We start from the raw sequence: 23549 nt of genomic DNA, 5'->3' as shown, positions 1-23549 counted from the left end.
GAAAAAGTTTTTCCCCCAATGGGTGGCTGAGGACTGGAACAGGCTCCCTAGGGTACTGGTCACAGCACCAAGCTCTTGGCTGAGCTCAAGAAGCATTTGGAGAACACTCTCAGGCACAGGGTGGGATAACTGGAGTGTCCTAGGCAGAGCCAGGAGGTGGACTTAGTGATCCTGATGGGTCCCATCCAACTCAGTATATTCTATGATTCCCAGGAGTCCACAAGGCAGTTTGTGGCAAATAACTGTGTCAGTCACCAAAGTGAACGGTCTCAAAATGGTCTCAGTTGTTTCTTAGAGAGGCCCAGGAAAAACCAGCTGGGCCAAAGAAGGAGGTAGTCTCATATGACATATGCTGCCTCCCCAGGAAGACTCAGCCCTTGGCAGTACCTCTGGAGGTACTACCTTGAACAGACCCTCCCAAGAAATGGGAAGAGCAGCAACAAAAGAAGGATGCAGTCACTCATTGTGGACATCACAATTACTCCTTGATTTGGACAAACCCTTTACAGGGCATATACTCATTTCTTCAGCCTCTCCAAGAAGGCTGGTAACATAAAGAATTCCTCGGTTTCACTCCATCATTTTCACTCAGTTAATGACAGTAGGCTACCAATCCAGCAAGTCAGGGAGATCAAGGCAAGTGTGATATCAAAAAGAGTGACATACAAAGCTGCAAGTTCCAAGACTGCCAATAAAACTTTCAAGTTGGTGAGGAAAGGGAGGGAAGGTTTTACAGTTAATAGCTACACTTCAGCAGAAGAAAAGTGAACTCCCTGACTGAGAGGAGACTGGTCTGGCAAAACAACTCCTTCCTCTGGAGGGACGAAACTAGAGAACTGCAGTTGTAACTTGTGTACACCCAGAATCAGAGCTGGGGACAGACTCATGACCCTGGTTTGCACACATTGCAGCCCTTCACAGATACTCAGCCTCAAGTGGATCCACCATCTGAAGCAAAAGCCTAGGCTTCACCTTTTCCACAGCTCTTTAAAAGGCACCAAAAGATCACCCTGGTGATGACCTTTTTGACACAGTTCCAACTCAAAGCAGATTCATGCAGGCATGCTAATGCACTCTGGGGTTTTAAACACAGCTAAATTCAACTAGTGACAAGAACAGTTGAGCTGCAATTTTAAATAATCAGGCTTTATCTTGTTTAAATAACCAGGAGATAAGTAAAGAAATCATGTAGAACAGAGCCTGGCAAAGATCATATTTAGTTTGCACCAGGTTCTCCCCTTGACCAAGTCATTCTGAAATAAACACTTAAACTACTTTGCATAGCTGGAGGAATAAATATGTGTCATCTGTTTGTCCTGGTTTCAAGGAAGGGGGAGCAAGTGGAATAAAAAGGAACTGAAAGGAAAACTGAGACTTGACTTTCTTACAAATGGCACAAAAGAGACATCTCAACTCAGTGGGTGGTTGCAGAGCTGGCAGCAACTAGACAGGATCTCCAGAACAAAAAAAATCCAGGAAATCCAGTGCTGCTTCTCCCCACAATTGATTCAAAATGAGCTTATTCCTTGCACTTGGTACATGAGGAAGAAGCAGCTTCCTGGCTACCATGGCAGGAAACATAGTTATTAATAGCATCACAATGAGCAAGTATCAGAAGTTTTGTTGCAGCACTGGAGGATCTTGGCTGGTTCACGAAAATATGTGTTGCCATGGCAGTAATTGCTATACATGGCAACAGTGAACAGTGGGGTGAGAACAATATACTTCTTGATTTAGTGCCCAAAACAAGGTCCTTTTGTTTTCTCCCACCAAAGCCCACACATTTATTAGCTTGTGTTGAGTCCAAAACTGAGTTTTTCACTTTCAGCAGCGGCAAGGAAGATAGCAAAAAAGAAACAAATTCAGGAAGACATCAAAGCAGGCACCACTCTGTCCTTCTACAATGGCATGGTTGATGGATTAGGGCCAGAAACCTGGATCACATTCAACTTTGCTTTTTATTTGATATCCATCTAGACAGTCTTCATCTGCCAAATACTATGTACCCAATACATAGTATTTGCTACTGTTAAAAAAAAAAAAAAAAAGCAAAAACCTGTAGAGGTGCTTAAAGCAAAGCCTCTTCCAAGATGGGATGATCTGACATTCAATATCCAACATGGCAGCAGACCACAATGATGTTTGTGCTGTTCTGTCCTTTGTTTCCCTCTTTGCAGTTCCCAGCCTCCTCTTCCCTTCCTACAGCACTGCCGAGCACCAAGCACATACAGGGTGCTGATACTCTCCAGAACCACCTGTTACCCTCAACTCATTCCTGAATTTCAGTGCTCAGGATTTCTTCACTCATTTGCTCTACCCCAGCCACCACCATCATTCCTGTTCCTAGATCAGGTACAAACACTGAGCAGCAGAGATCACAGCCTGGCTCCCCCAGGGCTTCCCTCCTCAATAAAGTCTGATCATCTACTCCTCATCTTTGCAACCAATCTTTTAACCATTTATTCACCCATGATGGACTTTTCCTTGATACATTTCAGTGAGGTCCACTAAACCACTCGATCAACCCTGCAATGTACTTGGAAACACCTTCCAAGCACCAGTGGAGTCATGTAGCTCAGTTTTGGTCTACAAAAGCCGTATTGACTCTTCCTCAACAAGTCACACACATTTATGTTGCCACTTAATATTGGTTTCCAGAAACTTTGAAGAGTGTAAGACATGCACCTTTGATAAAACCAACTGCCCCTTCCATTCTGTCTACAGATGAGACATTCAAAGAGGTTTGTTAAGCAAAACATGTAAGCCTGGTCATGCCTTTTTCTCCTTATTCTCCCTCATTGCTCAAGAATCCACACATGTACTACAGATGCTAAAGGCATATGGCTGGCCATTCCTCCTAGTAACTATTTCAGATTGGTTGTCCTAAGTTTACCCAAACACTTTTTCAATCCGATGATGCCTTTTGCATACGCAACCCCCAAGAACACTGAAATCAGAACTTCATCACAGATTGCGTAAAATAAATGGCCTTCCTATCTGCTTTAAACCAATCTCCTTTAGGTTTCACCAAGTGTCCATAGTTCTTAGGGCCACAAGACTTGGTAGAAAAAATTCAACTTATCCATAAAAACGGGAAACACTGTCCCCATCTTTTAAAAGGGTAGAAAGGAGGACCCTGGGAACTACCAGCCTGTCAGCCTCACCCCTCTGCCTGGGAAGATCACGGAACAGACCCTCCTGGAAGCTCTGCTAAGGACATGGAGGTGATTCAGGATAGCCAGCATAGCTTCACCAAGGGCAAGTCCTCCCTGACCAACCCAGTGGCCTTGTACAATAGCATAGCTGAGTAGACAAGGGAGGGGACACAGATGTCATTTATCTGGACTTCTGTAAAGCCTTTAACACAGATCCCCACAACATCCTTCTCTCTAAATTGGAGAGAGATGGATTTGATGGTGGACTGTTAGACGGATAACAAAGTGCTTGGACAGTCACATCCAGAGAGTAGTGCTCGAAGGCTCAGAGTCCCAATGGACATCAGTGACAAGTGGGGTGTCACCCTGAAAACTCAGCTTCTGAGCTTGCTAACAGTTTTCTAAAGACTTTCCCAGGACAGTAACTGTAAACATAGATATGTGTACATTCTTTCTGTTACACGTCTTGTGATGGGCATCTCTCATGGCCAGTGCAGTGAGAAAGTGTTATCCTGACCATCCAATCCCTGGCCGTGGTCAAAAGCCTATAAATCCTGGGAGGAAAAATAAACTCGCTCTTCTTTTCACCATACCTTGACCTGTGTCCGCGTGATCTATTCATCTTCAGCGGTAACATCTGGTGAACCCCACCGTGTGTTCCAGGGTGCTGTCTGGACTGTGGCTATGGATGGTTTTGGGCTTTCTCCTACGGAGGGCCTGGTTTTGGAGATATGGTGTGCAGTGCATGATCAGAGAGTGATTGATGTTTCGTATGCTGACTTTCAGCGATTGTGTGAGTATGGGAGAATTGAAGGTTTTTTTCCTGTGGTTGAAGCGATTTTTTTGCTTGCGACACTTTAGGCGATTCCCTGATCAAGGCTCTGCTGGTCAGTTATGAGCCCTGGCTGCTCCGGCTGCTCGGGATCTGGCGAAGGTGCGGCGGGTTGAACGGGGGAGCTGCGGGACCACTGGGTGTAACGCCGCCTTGGCCAGCGCCACGGCGGTGTAAGCCTGAGGCAGCCTTGGAGCCTTGCCAAAGGGCTGTCGGGGGCGCCGTGGACCCGGGGGGTGCAACGCCGCCTCAGCCCGCGCCCCGGCGGTGGAAGCCCGGGGCAGGGTCGCCACCTCCGCGTGCCCTCCCGGCACAGACCGATGGGGGGGTGCTTGAACGGGGGGCGGCGCTGCCTCTGGGGGATGCCTCAGGGTCTGTCCCGTGTCCCTGCTGTGGCTGGGCTGTGCCCTGCCCCGCGGGGGGGGGATGGGCAGGGCCTGGGCTCCGTGCCGGCGGCCGCGCACGCTTTTCCAGCGGAGGAGCGGCCGGCACCGCTTCTTGGACCTTTCGCCCCTGAAGAAACGCTGTTAGGGGCGGTTCCGAGCGCTGCCCCCCCGCCCCGGATTCGTGGGGCGTGGGGGCGGGTTCTGCGAGTGGTGCCGACGCCGGGCTGGGTTCTGCCAGCCCCATGCTGCCGGATTCCCGTCCTGCGAGCCTGGATTGTCCCCTAGCAGCGGAGCAGGACGGTGCCGCCACTTCGCAGGCTGTGCCTGTACCGACACCTCGGTCCTTCCCGGCGCTGGAGGCGGGCTGTGCCGAACTGGCTCCAAACCCCCCTGCCTCGGGTTCTCAGGCATCACCTGAGCCTGCGGCTGGAGCCGGCCCTCCCCCGTCGCCTCCTGCGGCTGTGGCAGACCAAGGTCCTGAGCTGTTTACCACTGGCTCGGGTGGTGCTGCCACGGGGGAGAAGCTGGTGGCCTTGATGGGCCAGGGGTCCCAGGCTGCTGGAGCCTCTTCGGCTGGCCTGTGGACTTTGTCCTTCTGTGAAATGACTGTGCAGCTGAGTGTATCAGGCATTCCATGTGCTTCCAAATGCTTTGGTCTGGTGGGTGAGGCCATGAGTGCTCTTCTTGTGGCGTGGTTGAGTATCACTCCTCAGGGCACCATTGTTCACCTAGAGGATGTTGATTTGGAATTCCTGGGGTGCATTTCTGCCATGGGTTCCACACTCCTGCCTCCTGTTCCTATCCCTGCGGGACCTGGATTTGCTCACCTTGTGTCTTTTGAGTTTTATGTTCGCAGAGCTGAGAACCAGCTGCGGGGAGATGGTGGCTTCGGGTTCCCTGGACCTCCCTGGGTTCACGGACTGCTGTTCTGACAGCCAGGGATCATCCTGAACGGGTCTGCACCCGGTCCATTCTTGGTCACTCAATGCTGACACATTCAACACAAAGAAGAACTTGAGACTGACTCTTTGTTCAGCAGATTCTGTTTTCCTTTCTCATGATAGACTAGTCACCTTCCATGACTTGATGCAAGAACAGTTGGATCACAGTGATCTGGAGCTTCAACCAATCCCTGGGACATTCCTGTTTTCTGTGTCAAGAAGAAGTCTGGGAAATGGAGGTTATTGCAAGACCTCCAGAAAGTTCATGCTATGATGGAAAGCATGGGGACGTTGCAGGCTAGCATGCCTTCACCTGCCATGCTTCCTGCCGATTGGCTAGTCCTCACTGTGGATCTGAAGGATTGTTTTTACAATTCCTTTGCATCCCGATGACAGAATGAAATTTGTCTTTTTGGTGCCAGCTATCATTAATGCTGAGCCCACACAGAGATATCAATGGAGATTTTGCCATAAGGCTTGTGAAAATTTGCCGGCATTTGCCGATGATATGGGGCTCTAGCCCTCTCTGAAGTTTGAGAGCAGTTTCCTGATGCTCATCTCTACAACCTCCCTGAAATTATTTGAGGGTCAAAATGATTTTGGGACAAACAGTCCTGCATTTGGAGGTGCAATTATTTTATTTTTTTGCATTCAGTGCAGACACTGCATGAATGGTGTCCAGATATTAATGGACTTTTACATGGTTGTGTCCCTATATGGGACTGACCACAACACAACTGTCTCCCTTGTTTGGTCTATTAAAGGGGGACTCTGATTTTAAAGTCACCTCTGACACTGACTCCACAGGCACAGTAGATGCTGGAGGAGGTTCTGTGAGCAGTTTCTGCTCCTCAAGTTTATTACATTAATCTTTCCATTGATGTCGCTGGTTTGTTTTTGGGTTTTTTTTTTAGAGAGCCATGAGGCTGGATCAGCCCAATTGATAGAATTACAGACTGCTGTCATAGCATTTCATAGGTTTTCCCAGGCACCTTTCAATTTGGCCATGGATTCTGCCTCCGTGACCAAACTGAGAGCAATCCACAAGCAGGTGTTGATGTTGGACAACTGTGTCATTTATTTTTGAGTTGTGTTGTTTTTCTGGGTTTTTTTGGGTTTTTTTGTAATAACGAAAGGGTGAGATATCACCCTGAAATTACAGCCTTCTGATTGTATGGAGTATTGTATTTTTCTATTATTTATTTTTGATTGTTTATAATGTTGCTAGTTTCTTTGTTCATTTTTCTTTTTTCTTTTCTTTTTGTTAAACCAAAAAGGGTGAGATGTCGCCCTGAAAACTCAGCTTCTGAGCTTGCTAACATAGTTTTCTAAAGACTTTCCCAGGACAGTAACTGTAAACATAGATATGTGTACATTCTTTCTGTTACACGTCTTGTGATGGGCATCTCTCATGGCCAGTGCAGTGAGAAAGTGTTATCCTGACCATCCAATCCCTGGCCATGGTAGGAAGCCTATAAATCCTGGGAGGAAAAATAAACTCTGCTCTTTCTTTTCACCACACCTCGACCTGTGTCCGCATGATCTATTCATCTTCAGCAGCAACAGTGGGGTCCCTCAGGCATCCATACTGGGACCAGTGTTATTTAATATCTTCATTAGTACATGAAGAGAACAAGTGTACCCTCAGCAGGTTTGCAGATGACACACCTGAAGGACAGGACCATTCAGAGGGACCTGGTCAAGCCTGAGAAATGGCCCATGGGAATCTCGTAAGGTTTAAGAAGGCCAGATGCTGGTGCTTCACTTGGGTTGGGTATCAGTTCCAGTATCGATCCAGACTGGGGCAGGAACAGATTGAGAACAGCCCTGATAAGAAGGATTTAGGGGTGCTGGTGGATGAGAGGCTGCACACCATGTGTGCTGGCACCCAGAAACCAACCATGTCCTGGGATACATCAAAAGAACAATGGGCAGCAGGTCAAGGGAGGCAATGCTGCCCCTCTACTCCCCTCAGGTGAGGCCCCACCTGCAGTGCTGCATCCAGCTCTGGAGTCCTCAGCGCCACAGACAGACCTGGTGGAGCCAGTCCACAGGAGGCCACCAAGTTGATCAGAGGGATGGAGCACCTCTGCTATGTGGAAATTATGAGAGAATTTGGTTTGATCAGGCTGGAAAAGAAGAGGCTTAGGGGTGACATAATTGCAGCCTCCCAGTTCCTAAAGGAGGCTTACAAGATGGACAGGGACATTGTACAAGAGCATGTAGTGACAAAGAGGAATAGATTCAAACTGAGAGTAGGTTTAGATGAGATATTAGGAGGAAATTCTTTGGTCGGAGGGTGGTGAGGCACTGGACTGGGTTTGCCCAGAATAACTGTGGATGCCCCTTCCCTGAGCTGTTCGAGGCCAGGCTAAATAGAGCTCTGAGCAACCTGTGAAAGATCTCCCTGTCCATGGCAGGAGGTTGGAAGTAGGTGATCTTTAAGATCCTTTCCAACCCAAACCATTTTCTGACTCTATTACCTTCATGACTTTGTGTACCTTGATCTTGTTATGCAAGACTTTTCCAAATCAAGGAGTCACAAATTTTATGTTCTCTTCTCATAAGGCAGCTGATCTGTCCCTTAGTAATTTTAATTATCTTCACTGCAGTCTCTCTAACACCACTGTCCTTTTCACAATGCAAAACTCTGAACAGCATGCAGCCTCTAAGACAAAGTGTTAGAGAGGGTCACACTGATGCCCTCTGCTTTGGTATTAACTCCCTTGCTGATGGTGACCAAAACTGATTGGTTTCGTTGGCTAACATCACAGACAGAACTGATGATTTCAGAGAACTGTCAATGACTCCAAGCCCCTTCTCAAGCTATAACCACTGTTACATAAGTTCCAGGTTGAGTATAGAACAGGCCCAGTACAGGTAATTTTTCCCTGTTCACCACATTTTCCTACACTGGAACTTATTTGTCACGTATTAGTGCACTTCCTTGGTTCTGTGAGGTTCTTATGGATTTCCTCATCTTCAGTGAGCTATTCAACCCATTGAAGAAACAGAGGAGCCTCTGCAAACCTGGGAATGTCACTGCACCCCTCTACACCTCATCCATAAAGTGCAAAACACTCCCAGCACCAGTTTCTCAGACCTTGCTGCTGACTTCCCCAGACTGAAAAAGACCAGTAAGCCCTACCCTTTGCAGTCTATGCTTTCACCAGCTCTCAGTCCATAAAAAGACCCTTCCTCCATGCCCATAGCGACTCTCTCTTGTGTCTTTGTCACACAAACTTGCCGAAGGTTGTCAGAAAACACATATACATGAATCCCAGTGATCCTGCTCCCAGCATGCTCTTCAACCTCCTGCAGATCCGTGAGGCAGACGCAGGGCGTGCCTTTACAGTAGTCCTGCTAACACTGCTCCAAGCAGCTGGGCTTGGCCGTGCCTTCAGCAAACTTGTTCCTCATTGCAAAGACTTAGGCACAGGGGTCAGACCCAACATGTGTTGAGGGTTAGATGTCCTTTCCTTTAGTTCTGGCACAACTATGGAATTTTTACCCATTAGTTGAGGGGAAGACCTGATTGCTGGAACTTGGTGGGTGCTTGAGAAACACAGAGTTCGGCTGGGCCCAGGGGGGAAGGGAGGGCAGGAAAAAGGGAGGGCGGGTGTAGCTGAGTGCTGGCTGGCTTCTTCAGCTTCAGAAAAGGACACTTTGCTGAGAGCTGTTACTGCAGAGAGAAGGGAATTTGCCATCACCCAAACGGAGCTGCTGCTTCTTCTTCTTCCTTCGTTGGTGGGCCTCGCACCTCCTGTCCTGCTGCGACATGGCAGTGCCAGCCACTGCCGCGGAACTGCTGTTCCACCTCATCCACCAGCCCGGGATCTCAGCTCGTCCCTGCTGTTCCACCTCATCCACCAGCCCGGGATCTCAGCTCGTCCCTGCTGTTCCACCTCATCCACCAGCCCGGGATCTCTGCTCATCCCTGCTGTTCCAGCTGAGTGTTCCTCAGAGCCCTGCAGGAGCACCTGGACTGCCCGCCCGAGGGGTTTGTGAAGCAAAGCCTCTCCTCCATCCCGTCCCATCCCGGCCGAGAAGGCTGTCAAGGGGTCCCTGGTTCTGTTTTCTTGCTAATGCTGTAGTTATTGTTGTTTGTTTGCCTGGTTATACTAGTAAAGAACTGTTATTCCTATCCCTAGATCTCTGCCTGAGAGCCCCTTGATTTCAAAATTATAATAATTCGGAGGGAAGGGGTCTACATTTTCATTCCAACGGAGGCTCCTGCCCTCCCTAGCAGACACCTGTCTTCTAAACTGAGACACCACCTCAATACTCTTCACAGCCCTTCCCTAGCAGCACACCTGGCCAAATACTGAGCCACTTCCTCAATTTCCTCAAGACTCTCAGCTTTTAAAAATGCCACTGCATTTGCCACCACCAATTTATGTCATACCAAGGGCACTTTAGCAGCAGCATACACATGAAACTATCTCAGCAATTTCAGATTTAAGATCCTTTGGCACTCTTGAGTAAACGCTATCTGCTCCTTAATTTCTTATTGGTTCCTCTATTTGCTCTAAAACTACTTCTACTGATGTTCAATGCAAGAAACTTCAGACAGTTCTTCTTTAGCAAGTTTGTAGTTTGCAAAGCTCCTTCACAGGAGTCAAGATGGCCAAAAATGGTTTAGATTTTTTTGTGATAGCTTTATCTTATGTGCCTCCCACACTTTGATCTCTTCTGCTGCCAGTTTCTAAAAGGCTTCTGATGCATTTGAAAGCTCATCATATTTGGCAAATTTAGCACCTATGCACTGAGTTTTCATATGTAACTGCATATTCAGTTTCCAGATGCCCAAACCTAGATTTTTTTCCAGCTGGAAACACGTTACACAACCAAAGCATCCCCTAAGGCACCTACCAGGTGGGAGGTAGAGGGGTCAAGGTTTCTCCTTCCTGGGAGAAATACAGGATGACATCAAAGGGCAGCAAAGATCCCAGGAGAGCAGCGCCCTGCAACAGCATTTCCCTTCCAAGAAACTGCCACAGGTTGAACCCTCTCCTTTGATTATTTTCAGCACTACTGAGCTCAGAGCTGTAGCCAAAGTTGAGGCCAGCAGGACTTCGGCATGAGACATGCAGGAGACAAGAGGCTGGGCCCAATGGCTAACAAACTGCAAAACAAGTTTAGTCAGCAACGGGTTTTAATGTAATATATAAAAGCATCATGGATCAATTCTTGCCTGAAGCACAGTAAAAATGAGGATTTCATCTCCCAGCTGTTCATTCCTTTTCTCATCTTCTCTCACAGCTTAGCAGGTGTGAAGTTGAAAGATGAAGCTTGATACTGTCCTGCATCTTGATCAGCACAGAGAGCTCTGCTACAACAGAGCTGCACCCAAGAAGGGGATGGCTGAATGCCCCCTGTAGCAGCACCTAGTTTTCACAGTCAGCCACCCCGATATTGCTTTCTTTCCATGGGTTCACATACCTCCTGTCATAATGAGAGGCTGCACTTCCCAGAGGACCAACAGAGCAGTCCAAGCTCTATCACAGACACATCTCACTGTTAAAGCTCTTCATGCTACCGTTCACATTTGCCTTTCCCAGGGCAAACAGCCACACTATTCAGGAGGGTTTACAGCTATTGACCTATAAGCAAAGCAATACAAGTTCCTACCATAAGAAACAGACCCAAAATGGTAATTTCTGGGGAATACTGTTAATTCATGTAAAGTTCCTCAAATATCTGCAGTCCACAAAACCTCTGGGTTTAAGCCTGGTGCAGCCGGAATTTGAAGGGCAAGAAAGCTGCACTGCTGGCAGTTCCATTAAAAATTTGTCTGTTTTCTGACCACCCGCATGCTCTTGCTTGAAGAAATAGCCACCATTGCGAACAGCAGAGGCTTGAGAAAGGTAATAGGAATTAACTGCAAGCTCTCCTCTGCTTGCACCAAGGACCCACCACATGCCATTCCTGGAGTTGGAGTTGGTGCCACACGCCCTGGCAAGAACAGGGTAATAGAGACACCTGGGCCAGATGCAGTGGCTGTTTTATTTCTCATCCAGAATACAAGATGTACGTTTTATCAGGAGACACTCTAAAACAGAAAATTTTGTTCCTTCCCAATGAGACTCCACAGCAGCTCAAAATCGACACCTTTCAAGCTCAGCTCACCACCCAAGTCATCCAGGCCAGGCAGGCATGGGCACAACTACTGGAAGATGTTCGTTTTTGCATTTTGAGCTGAACTCTGTGTAGTTTCACTAAACCATTTGGTGATCAGCATGCTGTTCACTCTTTCCCATGTGAAGTCTTTTCTTCCTGCTCCAGGGAGAGCAGGGTGAACAAAGCAGCCCAAGGTGAAACTTCCCTGTAGCCCTGCAGCAAGTACAACTTCACTGAACACTGGGTTACCAAAAAGCTTTTCCCCATGCACAGACAGCTCTCACAGCTCAGCAGCAGCTTTGATTATCTAAAGAGAAAATAGTGAGTGATTTCATTCCTCCAAGACCAAATAAAGTTTAAACATACAAGTGCTCAGCTGTTAGAGCACTGGATGGCTGATGGGGAGGTGCCATTGGACAACAAGAGGCCACCTTCCTAGGGAAGAGATATGGGGAGACAGAGAGGTTGAAATCACTGACATGCCCCTCACTGCCAAACTCATACCATCTCCCCTGTTTCAAGAACAAAATCAACCCAAAGACTGATCTGCCATCCTCCCCGTTGTAGCAGGGTTTAGAATTCAAGGCCAAAGTCACTTCAACAGCATTACATTCAAAGCTGGCTCAACAGACCAGGGAAGAGGGAACAGGATGATAACATCATGGCACAATGGCACACTAAAATTGGAGTAGATGATTCAGTGATGTGTTCTCCACAACCCTCTCCCACACTTTCCCCACGCCCAGCACTCATCACATGAGGACAGTAGAGCTCCTCAAATCCCTCACAGAGATAATTCAGCCTGGTAACTAACAGCAGATGGTTTTCTCTTGCTTTAGTGAACTCAACCACTCTGGTGACCCAGAATCAAAAAAAGAAAGAAGAGGGAGAGAGGCAGGGAGAGAGGCAGGCAGGGAGAGAGGCAGGCAGGGAGAGAGGCAGGCAGGGAGAGAGGCAGGCAGGGAGAGAGGCAGGCAGGGAGAGAGGCAGGCAGGGAGAGAGGCAGGCAGGGAGAGAGGCAGGCAGGGAGAGAGGCAGGCAGGGAGAGAGGCAGGCAGGGAGAGAGGCAGGCAGGGAGAGAGGCAGGCAGGGAGAGAGGCAGGCAGGGAGAGAGGCAGGCAGGGAGAGAGGCAGGCAGGGAGAGAGGCAGGCAGGGAGAGAGGCAGGCAGGGAGAGAGGCAGGCAGGGAGAGAGGCAGGCAGGGAGAGAGGCAGGCAGGGAGAGAGGCAGGCAGGGAGAGAGGCAGGCAGGGAGAGAGGCAGGCAGGGAGAGAGGCAGGCAGGGAGAGAGGCAGGCAGGGAGAGAGGCAGGCAGGGAGAGAGGCAGGCAGGGAGAGAGGCAGGCAGGGAGAGAGGCAGGCAGGGAGAGAGGCAGGCAGGGAGAGAGGCAGGCAGGGAGAGAGGCAGGCAGGGAGAGAGGCAGGCAGGGAGAGAGGCAGGCAGGGAGAGAGGCAGGCAGGGAGAGAGGCAGGCAGGGAGAGAGGCAGGCAGGGAGAGAGGCAGGCAGGGAGAGAGGCAGGCAGGGAGAGAGGCAGGCAGGGAGAGAGGCAGGCAGGGAGAGAGGCAGGCAGGGAGAGAGGCAGGCAGGGAGAGAGGCAGGCAGGGAGAGAGGCAGGCAGGGAGAGAGGCAGGGAGAGAGGCAGGGAGAGAGGCAGGGAGAGAGGCAGGGAGAGAGGCAGGGGGGAAGGCAGGGGGGAAGGCAAGCGGGAAGGCAAGCGGGAAGGCAAGCGGGAAGGCAAGCGGGAAGAAATAAAAAGAATAAAAGAAAGTGGCAGTGCCCAGCTTCGTTGTACTGTATTCTGAATGGCAAAGTGACAACACAGACACTCTAACCTTAGTTGCAAAAGAGAGCACCTTTTATTCTTCCAGATCTTCTTTTATAGACAATTCCGAAATTCCGAGCAGGTCTGAAAAGGTAAACTCTCATTGGTTATGAAACCAACACATCACCATTATTGGACAGTTAGGATTTCTTGCAAGAAAACAACAAGGTGACAAACAACACCTGCAGAGGTTGTTTTCCTTCTCTAAGGACTGCTTGGATTCCTTCTTATGATTTCCCAGGTCAGAGTGAGAAAGTTGTGTACTTGACTTTCCCACAGGCTCAAGCTAGTGCCTGAAGCCTAAAAATCTCTTATTTGATCACTGTCAGTTCCCATACAGCTTCACCTCCAGACCATCACTATCATTCTTATTTTTTCTGCTTATTGCCATCCCAAAACAGACTTCTTCTCTGGAAGTCTCCAGAGTCTTAAACCTGTATTTTACACTAATTTCAAATTACAGCTTCAGTGAACTTTGTCTGGATTCTCATACCACCGCCAGGCATCTCCTCAGCAGTTTCTAACCCTCTGTATAAAAAGGAGCATATCTGCTTTTCACCATTATTTTCAGAGATTTAAAAACTAATTTAATGAAAATTACAGTAGATTACTTCAGGGGCAAGCTCCTTAATGAGTTTCCAAGCCAAATCTTCAATTCTCTGGCCATTTGTTCTCGAACTCACGATCGCAGATGAAAGCCCAATGGCAGCACCAACCCAAGCACAAAGTTGGTGCTCTAAGCCCTCTAAGCCCCAATGCTGCTTCCTTCACACTCTTTTTACTGGGCTGATTAAATATAACTCAGCCACATCCCAGCCAGACTATACATTGTATTAAAAGGGTATAAATTGCTAAGATAATATACCTCCACATTACAACGCGCTAAGCATCTGTCCTGAGGCCTACATTAAACGCTTCTCATGCCAGCTACACTCCAGGTTCTGCACCTCAACTCACAGCCATTTTACCATCTCTCTTTGCTTCACTTCATGTTGATTGGTGATGACCAAGAATTCATAAAACACTTGGAGCCTCTCCTCTCACCCTAGCTTAGAGCAATACTTGGAAGGTCCAATAAAAAAGTCCCAAACATAACTACTGGATCTAGGGAGCCAAGAAGAGCTAAACAATGTGGTTGATACACAGCTAGATAGCTGTAGATATCAAAGGACTATCAAAGAAGCAGAATGCACACAAGGAAGAAGTGGGTGCAGGACCAGAAGAGGACCAAATGTGGCATTTATCATTTTACAGCAAACTGACCATGTTGAAACTAACAGCTGAACCTAAGGTACTATTTAAACACCTGCATGTGTTTAAACACACCTGGGTGCCTAGATTACAATGTGACCACTTGCAGTTTGCTCCATGTCTGGAAACAACCCTGCACTTGATATTTTCCACATGACACCAATAGCATACAGGGGACAAGCCCAGAGTAGATAAGACTATGTGGCAGGGCACAACTGTGCCAGCAGATTAGCTGGGGTGTGAGAAGCAGGTGCTGGAGTAGGTGAGGTGGCCAGAACCAGTGAGCAGGCTGGGGTTCCAACAACATATGAGTCAGCCACTCCAGCAGTGCAGAGGAACCTTTCCAGGCAAAACTACACAGCACAGCTCATCCACTGCATTCCCTGGGCCTGTATTTAAGTATTCAGCTACAAAATCTTCTGTAAGTTTAACTGGCTTTCCTTTTTGACTGAAAATGTTTTACACCGATTCATCCTTCTAACCTAAGCTTGTACACAACACATTGCACTGCCTCCGAGTCAGAAAAACCCAAGAGATGCATTACATGTAGTTAAAGGGGATTTGCTGAGCTCAGTCTCAGATCATCAGGCAGCATTGTGCAGGGATTTTCTTGGTATCACTAGTAATGGAGACAGTAAGCCTCTTTGTTTATTTTTTCCCAGATGAATGACACAAGCAAAAACAAGAAAAAAGAGACCTACAGAACAAAGAGGTTATCCCTGCTACAGTGCACCTGGCCCTGGGCCACAAGTTCATGATGTCCACAATGACACAAAATCCCATTACATTGAGTCTTTTCTGTCTCTGTAATAGACTTCCCAGCAAAAAGCAGCAACCTTGTTTACCCAGGTAGGAAACAGCCCCATCTGTCAAAGCAAAGTGCCTTATGGCAGTGTCCCACAGCTGCAAAGTTACACACACAAGTGAACCTAGCACAGGTTTGTGTGGGGGACCCTTCCTGTTTGGCTTGTTTGGTTTTGGTAGATCATAAACTCTGCACCTAAGAAAAAGGTTGGTTTAGAGACACCAAGGACTGTTCTGCTTCAAGCTGAGATAAGAACACACAGCAAGTCTGGGGAGCACAGGGTGCTCCCTGTTCCTCTTCACTTCATCCCATGCCTGAGCACTTGCCACGGAGGAAGGCAAAGTGCAGCAAGAGCTTGGCTCAGGGAGCTGGGCGCAAGCAGAATACAAGAGGGGTAAGAAAATACACCCTCCTTGTAGAACCAGACATACTTGCCTCTGATGGCTGATGAAGATGTCAGAAAATAATTTCATTAAGACCTCTTTGTTTCAGAAGTTCTAGCACTCTGCAGCATAGAGTCCTTGATGGAATTTTCTACAAGATTTAAAGTACAAAGAGACAAGAGAGCCTGAAAAAATATACACTCAGCATCTCCAGCACTTTGGTCTTCCAGTGTGTCTTTTTCAGGAAGAATTTTCTAAAGCTGATATTGTCCAACTAAAATCCCTCCTTTTTGCCTGAAACATGTAACAGGGGCAGGCCATGTCTCCTTGCCATGCCAACACTTGCCTGGGAATCACAGAGTCCTTTCCCTCTCCCATGCTTTGCTGCAAGCAAACAATCTGGATCTCCAGCATCCTCATTTTAAGTTTTTCAAATATCTCTTGGCTGTGTGAGTTGCATAACCAAAAACGGCAGTTGAGAATGCACAAAGAAAAAATCTTGGGAGAGCAGCTAGAAGATAGTTGACACCAGCTACATTGGAATTTACTGGGCTACACTTAACTGGAAACACAGAACACTTAATCTTTACAACAGTAACCTCAAACTCTTGGAACAGTAATTAGGAGGAGAGAATATATGCCAAATAATGGTATTTCCATTATCCCATGAGACAACAACCAAGTGCAAAAGGATTTTCTCTTGACCTACAGTGTCATTTCCAGATGTACGAGCCAGATGGACCTCACAGCTGCTGCTTTAGTTAATACCTTCCTGCCACTCCAAGAACTGACTGCTTTAAGAAACTGTCCAAAGCAGATTACTCTTCCTCATGGAAAGCATAAAACCCATGAAACAGACAGCTTGCTTCAATGGATACTCATGACTGAGCTACTAAAAAGCACAAGAAATTATCTGTTCATCAAAGCTGTCTTTCCTACACATGAATGGCCTTCCTTGGCAAAAGCAGGAATTAACATCAAATATGTAAGTAATGACACCAAAACACAGAAACTTTTTATGAATCCAGTTAAAACCAAATCCCAGTGCCTGTTCCAGAATTGCTTTTTATTACAAATAAGAGACACTTCCTGAACTATTTGAATCTGCCTGGGGGACTTTTTATAGAAACACAAGCATACCTGGGGACTTTTTATAGAAACACAAGCGTATACACATCACAACAAGGCACAAATAATTGCACTCCACTTGGGAAGGACTGACAGGGCCTAAATGGAACATTTCAATTTCTGACCTATCTATTTGCTGAAAGCTTGCAAGCACCTCCTCCTAACTGCATCACCCATTGAGAAAGCCATCTGGGGAGTACAGCAGGAACGGAAACACTGGAAAAGGACGCTACGGGGAGGAGGAAACATTCCTTTCCTTTGAACTTCTGATTAGTTTCCAAGAGAAAACACTGATGTGTATGAAGGCATTTCCCAGAGACCAGGCTTTATCTGCATAGTCAAGCACTGGAAGGCTTGACTGCCCCTTAGGAGCTAGCTCCAGGCCACGCTGGGTCTTCTGATGGAAGCAGCTTAAAAAGGTTTTGACAGTGATGGTAGACAGGACAACCACCTTGTCCTCTACAGCCTGTCTTCTACTTCTGCCAGAAGAACTACTGGAGGAAAACAAACTCCTGGCTTCACTTAAAGCCAGTCACCTCTAAACCATTTTATTCCAAGGAAACTGCCCTGGTAAGCTTACCAGCTCAGCAGCATGTTTAGAGGAGTGGTGAAAACAGGAGCAAGCTTATGGCAGAGGTCAGGCTTGATGATAACCTCTCCCACCTGCACTTATTTCCACTGATTTTACAGAGCTAACAGAGACCTTTGCTATCCCAGTTCATTTACTGCCAAGTGAACTTCCACAATCCAGCCCACCCAGGAAAAGGCTCATGAGAAGAGTGGGATGACCTGCTGGGGGGGCATGGGCTTGTCCTGCAGTCGAAGTTAGGTACTGAGAGAATATTTATTCATGGCCTTATTTAAGCCAGCTAAGAAGAGGGTAAACGAGAACAGGACACATGGACCCAGTTCGCAGAGGATGTGGAGAGGTCTACGCTGCACAAGAGTGAGGGGCTTGGATGTCCTGCCAAAACCAGCAGACCCCTCTGCTGCAAAACTAGGGCAGAGTTCAGACACACAGAGCCAGGGCTGGCTGATGAAGTGTCAAAGTTTTCACTCATTCCTAAATTAATGTTTTTTTCTAAACTAAACAACCAAAAACATGCTGCTAAAACAGAAGGTCCAAACTGAAAAGCTTTCTTCTCCATAAGTAAAGTGGCAACCTAGTAGTATCGTTACTAAAGCATTTACCCATCAGGAAATATAGATATGACATATGTGAATTAAAAAAAAGTTAATGAATATGATTATTTATTAAACAGCATTGCCAGCAGAAAAAAAACAACTCATGGGCCAAAAAAGTCCTGCAATTGCTTATGCTTTGTTACCTTTAATTACAGAAATAATCCCATTAAAGCTGATTCTATGTATCTAAAGCTCTTCCCACAGTCCCTCAACAATGCTAATAATTCTTCCTCCATGCCTCTAAGGTGAAAAAAACCCTTGTTCCCTGGTTTACAAAACTTTACCTGGTTGCTATCAGGCAGTTACCCCAATCCTGTGAAGGCAGGCTAAAAAGAATAGCAAAATGGATTTTAAAAATGCCTCGAAGCTCAGACAGCAATACCATGAAATCCACAAGATTTTCTTACCCCACAGGCAGCTCACTACAAGAATCCCAGGCTCTCCTTTCATCTTTGCACCATGGCACGTTACATTTTTCTAGAAATCAAGTAAATCAGTTGAAGGGGAGGCATTTTTTTGTGTTCCTAAAGCAGGGCAGCACTTGGTGAGCCCTGTTCTGCATGGTATATTACACGCACATGTCTCTCATAAGGATTTCTGCTGCAAATCCAGTCAGGGTCAGGCTGAAAGCAGACTTGTACATCACAAGGATGACCACAAAATTCTCTGTTACAAAATATACCAGACTTGTGGACTGGGATCTCACTGTGGCTTATATTCTCCCAGATAAGGCAAACACATCTGCTTCAGCTAGGCAAACCTGCTGTGAATATAGAAGGCACGTGAACAATCTGAGCAAAATCCTGGCTTCTAAATCCTTCTACATTCCTATAATCTGCTGTGATCTCAGCATCCCTCCACATAGCCTCCATCCAAATGACAGAAAGAGTTGTCTCATCAATCTAGCAAAAACCAAACTCAAAAGCACTAAAGAGACAGTCCGTGAGGGATGCAGAAGTAAAACACAGTGAAGTCCAGCACAAGACACACTGTACTCTGCAACAGCTAGTGGAATGATAGCCTCAAATCTGCAAGATGTTGTCAGGTTTTTGAATTTACCCCAAAATGAGGAACCTACAACCTCAATCTCCAAGCACCTTCGGCTGTCACAAGAAGGGAGGCAGAAGCAGCTGCTGTGCATTGCAAAATGAGAGAATGCTGCCGCACTCATCATTGTGTTCTGGCCGAATTCTGATATTCTAGGGCCATCCTCAACAGGATTTACTATCCCTTCCCAAGATGCTCCTTACAGAATAACTCAAACCCTGGTCTGCTGCAGGAGATGCAGAAGGAAAAAGAAATAAAACAACCTCAAATGCAAGAGAAATAAAAAATTATTCCAAACACCTTGCACTGTCAATGAGGCACTGAGCAAAATGCCAGTGCAGCTCTCCCCCAGTCAACGAGAATGTGAAAAGCCAGCTGAAATCTGCTACCCCTGGAGAGAGTTGCACTGCAGGAATTTTAAATCAGTCAAGTTTTTAACATAGGATGAAAAAAACACTGGAAAATCAGCCCAACAGCAACTGTCATCAGCAACAGCAAGGACGGTGCCTCCGCCAGGTTCTGCACTTTCCTCCTGGCAGAACCAAACAGTTTAACTATTTCTGGCCAACGATCCCAGACGCGGAGACCAGGAGGAATTTTCCTTCAATAGGGTTATTCACTGGAGCCCTAAAATCCGCCTGCGTTTGTCGGAAGCCGGATGCAGCCTGGGAAACTGGCCTGGCTACCTGGCTCTCCATTTTCACTATCAAGAGGTGATCCTAGCTCCCTACCTACTTCCAGGAAAGGACAGAACTCTCCTGGTCACAGTGCAACAGCCACGTCCGACAGTATTTTCACCATCATTCTGCAAAAGCGCTTATTTTTTAAGCAAAAGTGAGCAAGTTACGGGAGCACTCAGCCCAGTGCCAACGAGCCCAGGCTGGAACAGACACAAAACCATGGTGTGCTCCCGACGAGCCACCCATCTTCAGAGGTGCGAAGGCACCCCACAGAGTCCGTCCGGCTGCAGCCTCCGGGAGGCGCCAGGGCCAGGCAGCAGGGAGGACTCCGAGCCAGGGCCGGGCCGGACCGGGCCGGCTCCGCTCAGCCGAGCTCACGGCCACCCACCTAGCTCGGAGGCCGCAAAGAGCAGAGTCCCGGCCCCAGGCGCCAGCCCAGGCGGGAGCTAGAACGGTGCGAGGGGGAGTTCCCCCCACAGAGAGCCCGATGCGGCGGGAGGCGGCCTGGGACTACCGCCCCGCACGAGTCTGACCGCTCCGCTCGGCTCGGCACGGCACAGCTGCGTTTCACCTGTTGCGTCGACTTGCCCGGCCCCGCGTCCACCCGAGCTGGAGGTGGCTCCCGGCCCCAGCCCACTGCCCCAGGGAGCGGCAACGCCTCTCTCGCCACTCAACAGGTGCGTGGCGACTACACTCACCTCTCCGCCATGGCCGCTCTGCCCGCGAGCGGGGCAGGATGTGAAACCCGATACCGGCCCCGCCCGGGGGCGGTGCGTCCCGATCCGAGACCCCCGGCCGCTCCCCGGGTCCCTCTGCCGGGAGCTGCTGTGCCGGGACGGGCCGGGCTGGGAGATGCTGGCGGTAGTGGAGGAGCCGCGGGTCGAGGGCAGCCCCTGGCGGCGGGCGGAGCCGCTCCGGAATCCGACTGAGTCCGCCGAGCCCTGGTGTCGCGGAGCTCCGGCCCGAGGGTTGGAAAGAAGGAGAGTGGAAGCGGAACTGGGACATAAGTTTTGGAGCCGCTGAAGCCTTATTTGAGCTACAGGTCAGTGGCAAAAGTCAGCGGTCGCGACCCGTTTTGTGGGGGAAATCGTTCTCAGGCAGGTCACATCCCGCCCTTACCTTGGGGACCCTTTGGCAGCGCTGTTGCGGCACCCAGGTGCGGCCTGCTCGTGCCGCTGGATCACAGGTGCCCGGTGAACTGTGTTCTCCCGACTCTGCCTCCCGTTGCCCTGGGCATATGGGTCTGTATTGGTTCTGCTCTGCCCTCTGGTACTCCCGACATCCTCCAAGAGCATGGATGGAAAGCGGTAGGGGGGACTTGAACCAGCCTGCAGCATTGACAGAGGAAAGTTCCTTTGCCAATGCTGGATGCTGAGCTGGCCCTGCTTCTAGGTGGGAGGGTACAGACATTTGGGTCATCTTGAGCTGTAAAGCTACCATACTCTGGGTTTGCCCAGATGTGTTCTCATTTTTGCCTCAGCAACTTTGCTGGGAAGATTTTGTGGACTTTCTGTTTCTTCTCTGTTGTGAGCACATGGTAGACTGGTCAAAGCTATGCAGGAACATCAGGTGTGTCTCCAGTAGATGCACAGATCCACCAGCGGCATACAAACAACATGGGTTCAGAGATGTCAAGAACAAGTAGAGCCTGCTCCTCGGTCAGCATGAGTAGTCTCAATAAACAAGCCATGAACTAAAGGTCAGCCCTGCTAGATCAGCTTCTGTCAGCCACTGTTTTAGAGTATGTCATTTGGCATGGTGGCACAGAAGAGCTCCTCCTGTCTCAATAATTGCTGCAATGTGGTACTGCTCCCAAGTAGTAGTAGCTCCAGTCTTTTACGGGGTCATGTTATTCCAGAATAGGAACAATCCCATGTGGAGGCAAATCCTGGGGGTTGAGGTGCCCAGATGCCTCAGACCCTATAACTGGGACACAAGACTTGACAGATACTTGGTGGATTTTGCCACTAACAGAGTGGTTTGGTGCCCATGTCACACCAGGGAGCAAATGTCTGCTACAGTAAAAAATTAGTCAGCTCAGCTCATTAATGACCCCATGCAAGCCAATGATCAGGGTCCCACCCAGAGCAGCACTACACTCATTTTCAAATGGCATTTTGGCACTATTAAGAACTTGAGGGTAACTTAATCTGAAGACATTCCTATGAAAGTCCCACTGCGTTTTTAAATAGCAAGTAGAGAGACAGTGAGCTCATGGCCACTGTTCTTACGGGTTGGTTACAAAGCTTCTCTGTGCTTAGTCGAGGAGAGCGGGGAGGAGGGGTGGAGACTGTGTCCCTGCAGCAGGGGGCCAGTGGCAAGTGGGGCCCCCACAGGGGCTGTGAGGCTGCTGGAGGTGCTAGAGGTGCTGTGGGAAAGCAGGCAGGAGAGGTTGAGTTCTGTGGAACTGTAAAGCTCAGGATCTGAGGCGCAGGCTAGCAGGGAAGGAAGGGAGGAGTTGAACCAGGTCTGCATTGAAAACAAATATTTGCTGGTGTAGTTCTACCATGATTAAATTGATATCCCTCCTTATGCAGGTGCAGTTATTGCTTACCTTTGCCAATACAGGCTATACCTGTCCTCAGGGAAATAGTAGTACCTGGGAAATGCTTCTAGCAGCCTGACAGTTTCTGTTCAAGACCTCCTGTAGACATAGATTTACTTTGTAAGAATTTTAAGAGCTTGATCATTTGTATGCTAGTAAGGTCCTTTGGACATGGTGAATATAGATACTGGGTGATAAAAACAAGGCTAGGAGACCTTCTTCTCCTGTTTTAAAGCCTTCATTCGAATCAGCTTGGGGTAGGGGTCCGACAGGTCACACGCACACCGCTGCTACTTCCCAGAAGGGACTCGGGAGGAGAAATGCGGTTCTACCTACTGGGATGCAATGTAGACAGAACTGGGAGCTCTGTTCTCGCGGGTAAACCGAGAGTCTCCTTTTGGCTCGAAAGTCCAGGGATGTCATCCCTAGCGAGTCTCTTTGCGGTCATGGCGAGGAGAGCGGAGTTGGTGGGTAGTGCCTCTCGATTCCGACTCTAGGGCATCGCTCTTGGTTCTTTTATTTCATGTTCCGACATTCTGTGGATCGGGTTTCTTGTCCGGGATGGTGTTTTTCGGTGTCTAATTTGCATAAACCCCGGTCGCCATGTTGGGAAGTCTCCAACTCCGGCAGTGATAGGGCAGGGGTAACAAGGAACAATTTGACTTGGAACTCAGAACCGGAACACTTCTAACTCAGAACCTGGAACAGAGGCTGTAAAGAACACTTTGCCAAAACCCCGATTTTAGGTAAGGCCCACTCATATCACTGGGGACATGAGATGTTTCAGAAGCCCCAGCTTCGGGGCACCCCAAAATTAGTGACTTGACATAGTAAGTGGGAAGTTGGCTGCAGGAGGAACCAGACAAAATATTCTTTTTTTTTTTTTTTTTTTTTTGCAATGTTCTCATTTTATTTTGCATATTTCAGGGTTTGATGATAATGTGTAGGCTGTTTTCCACCTACATCTCTGGCAGTCTTGCTGAAGAACTTAAACATCATCACTAGGCTGCCGCAGCTCAAACTCTTGGGATGTTATTCTGCACTAAGAGATCCCATCTCTCTTCAGGTCAAAATGAGCAAACTCTCAACAACACAAAGGACACACTGACATGACATCATCTCAGGTCAGTTCAACTCACGAGCTGGCCACTCTGTGCTGACCTGCACAAGGTCACACAGCAAGAGGGCATTGAAATGCAGAACAAGGAAGCCACATTGAAGGCAGAACCTCCCCACTAAAGGAGGGTCACACACCTGCTGACATCAGGG

The 23549-nt window shown here is 48.3% G+C and overlaps 1 protein-coding gene across 3 annotated transcripts in view; it reads right to left on the bottom strand.

The window, feature by feature from the left end:
* Positions 1 to 20472, bottom strand: part of LOC102103702 (rho GTPase-activating protein 39-like) — a 68575-nt gene extending 48103 nt beyond the window's left edge. For all 3 annotated transcript variants that reach the window (XM_014260804.2, XM_014260803.2, XM_088064616.1), the window contains exon 1: positions 20434 to 20472. In XM_014260804.2, the coding sequence (XP_014116279.1) occupies positions 20434 to 20444 (11 nt within the window). In that variant the 5' untranslated portion in view covers positions 20445 to 20472. The remainder of the gene's footprint in view (positions 1 to 20433) is intronic.
* Positions 20473 to 23549: the final 3077 nt, after the last annotated feature.

This window comes from Pseudopodoces humilis, chromosome 19, assembly GCF_049639895.1.
Source record: "Pseudopodoces humilis isolate 2021_Gansu_Grassland_sample_001 chromosome 19, ASM4963989v1, whole genome shotgun sequence".
NCBI classification, from domain to species: domain Eukaryota; kingdom Metazoa; phylum Chordata; class Aves; order Passeriformes; family Paridae; genus Pseudopodoces; species Pseudopodoces humilis.
This window is presented reverse-complemented; position numbering and strand designations above follow the sequence as displayed.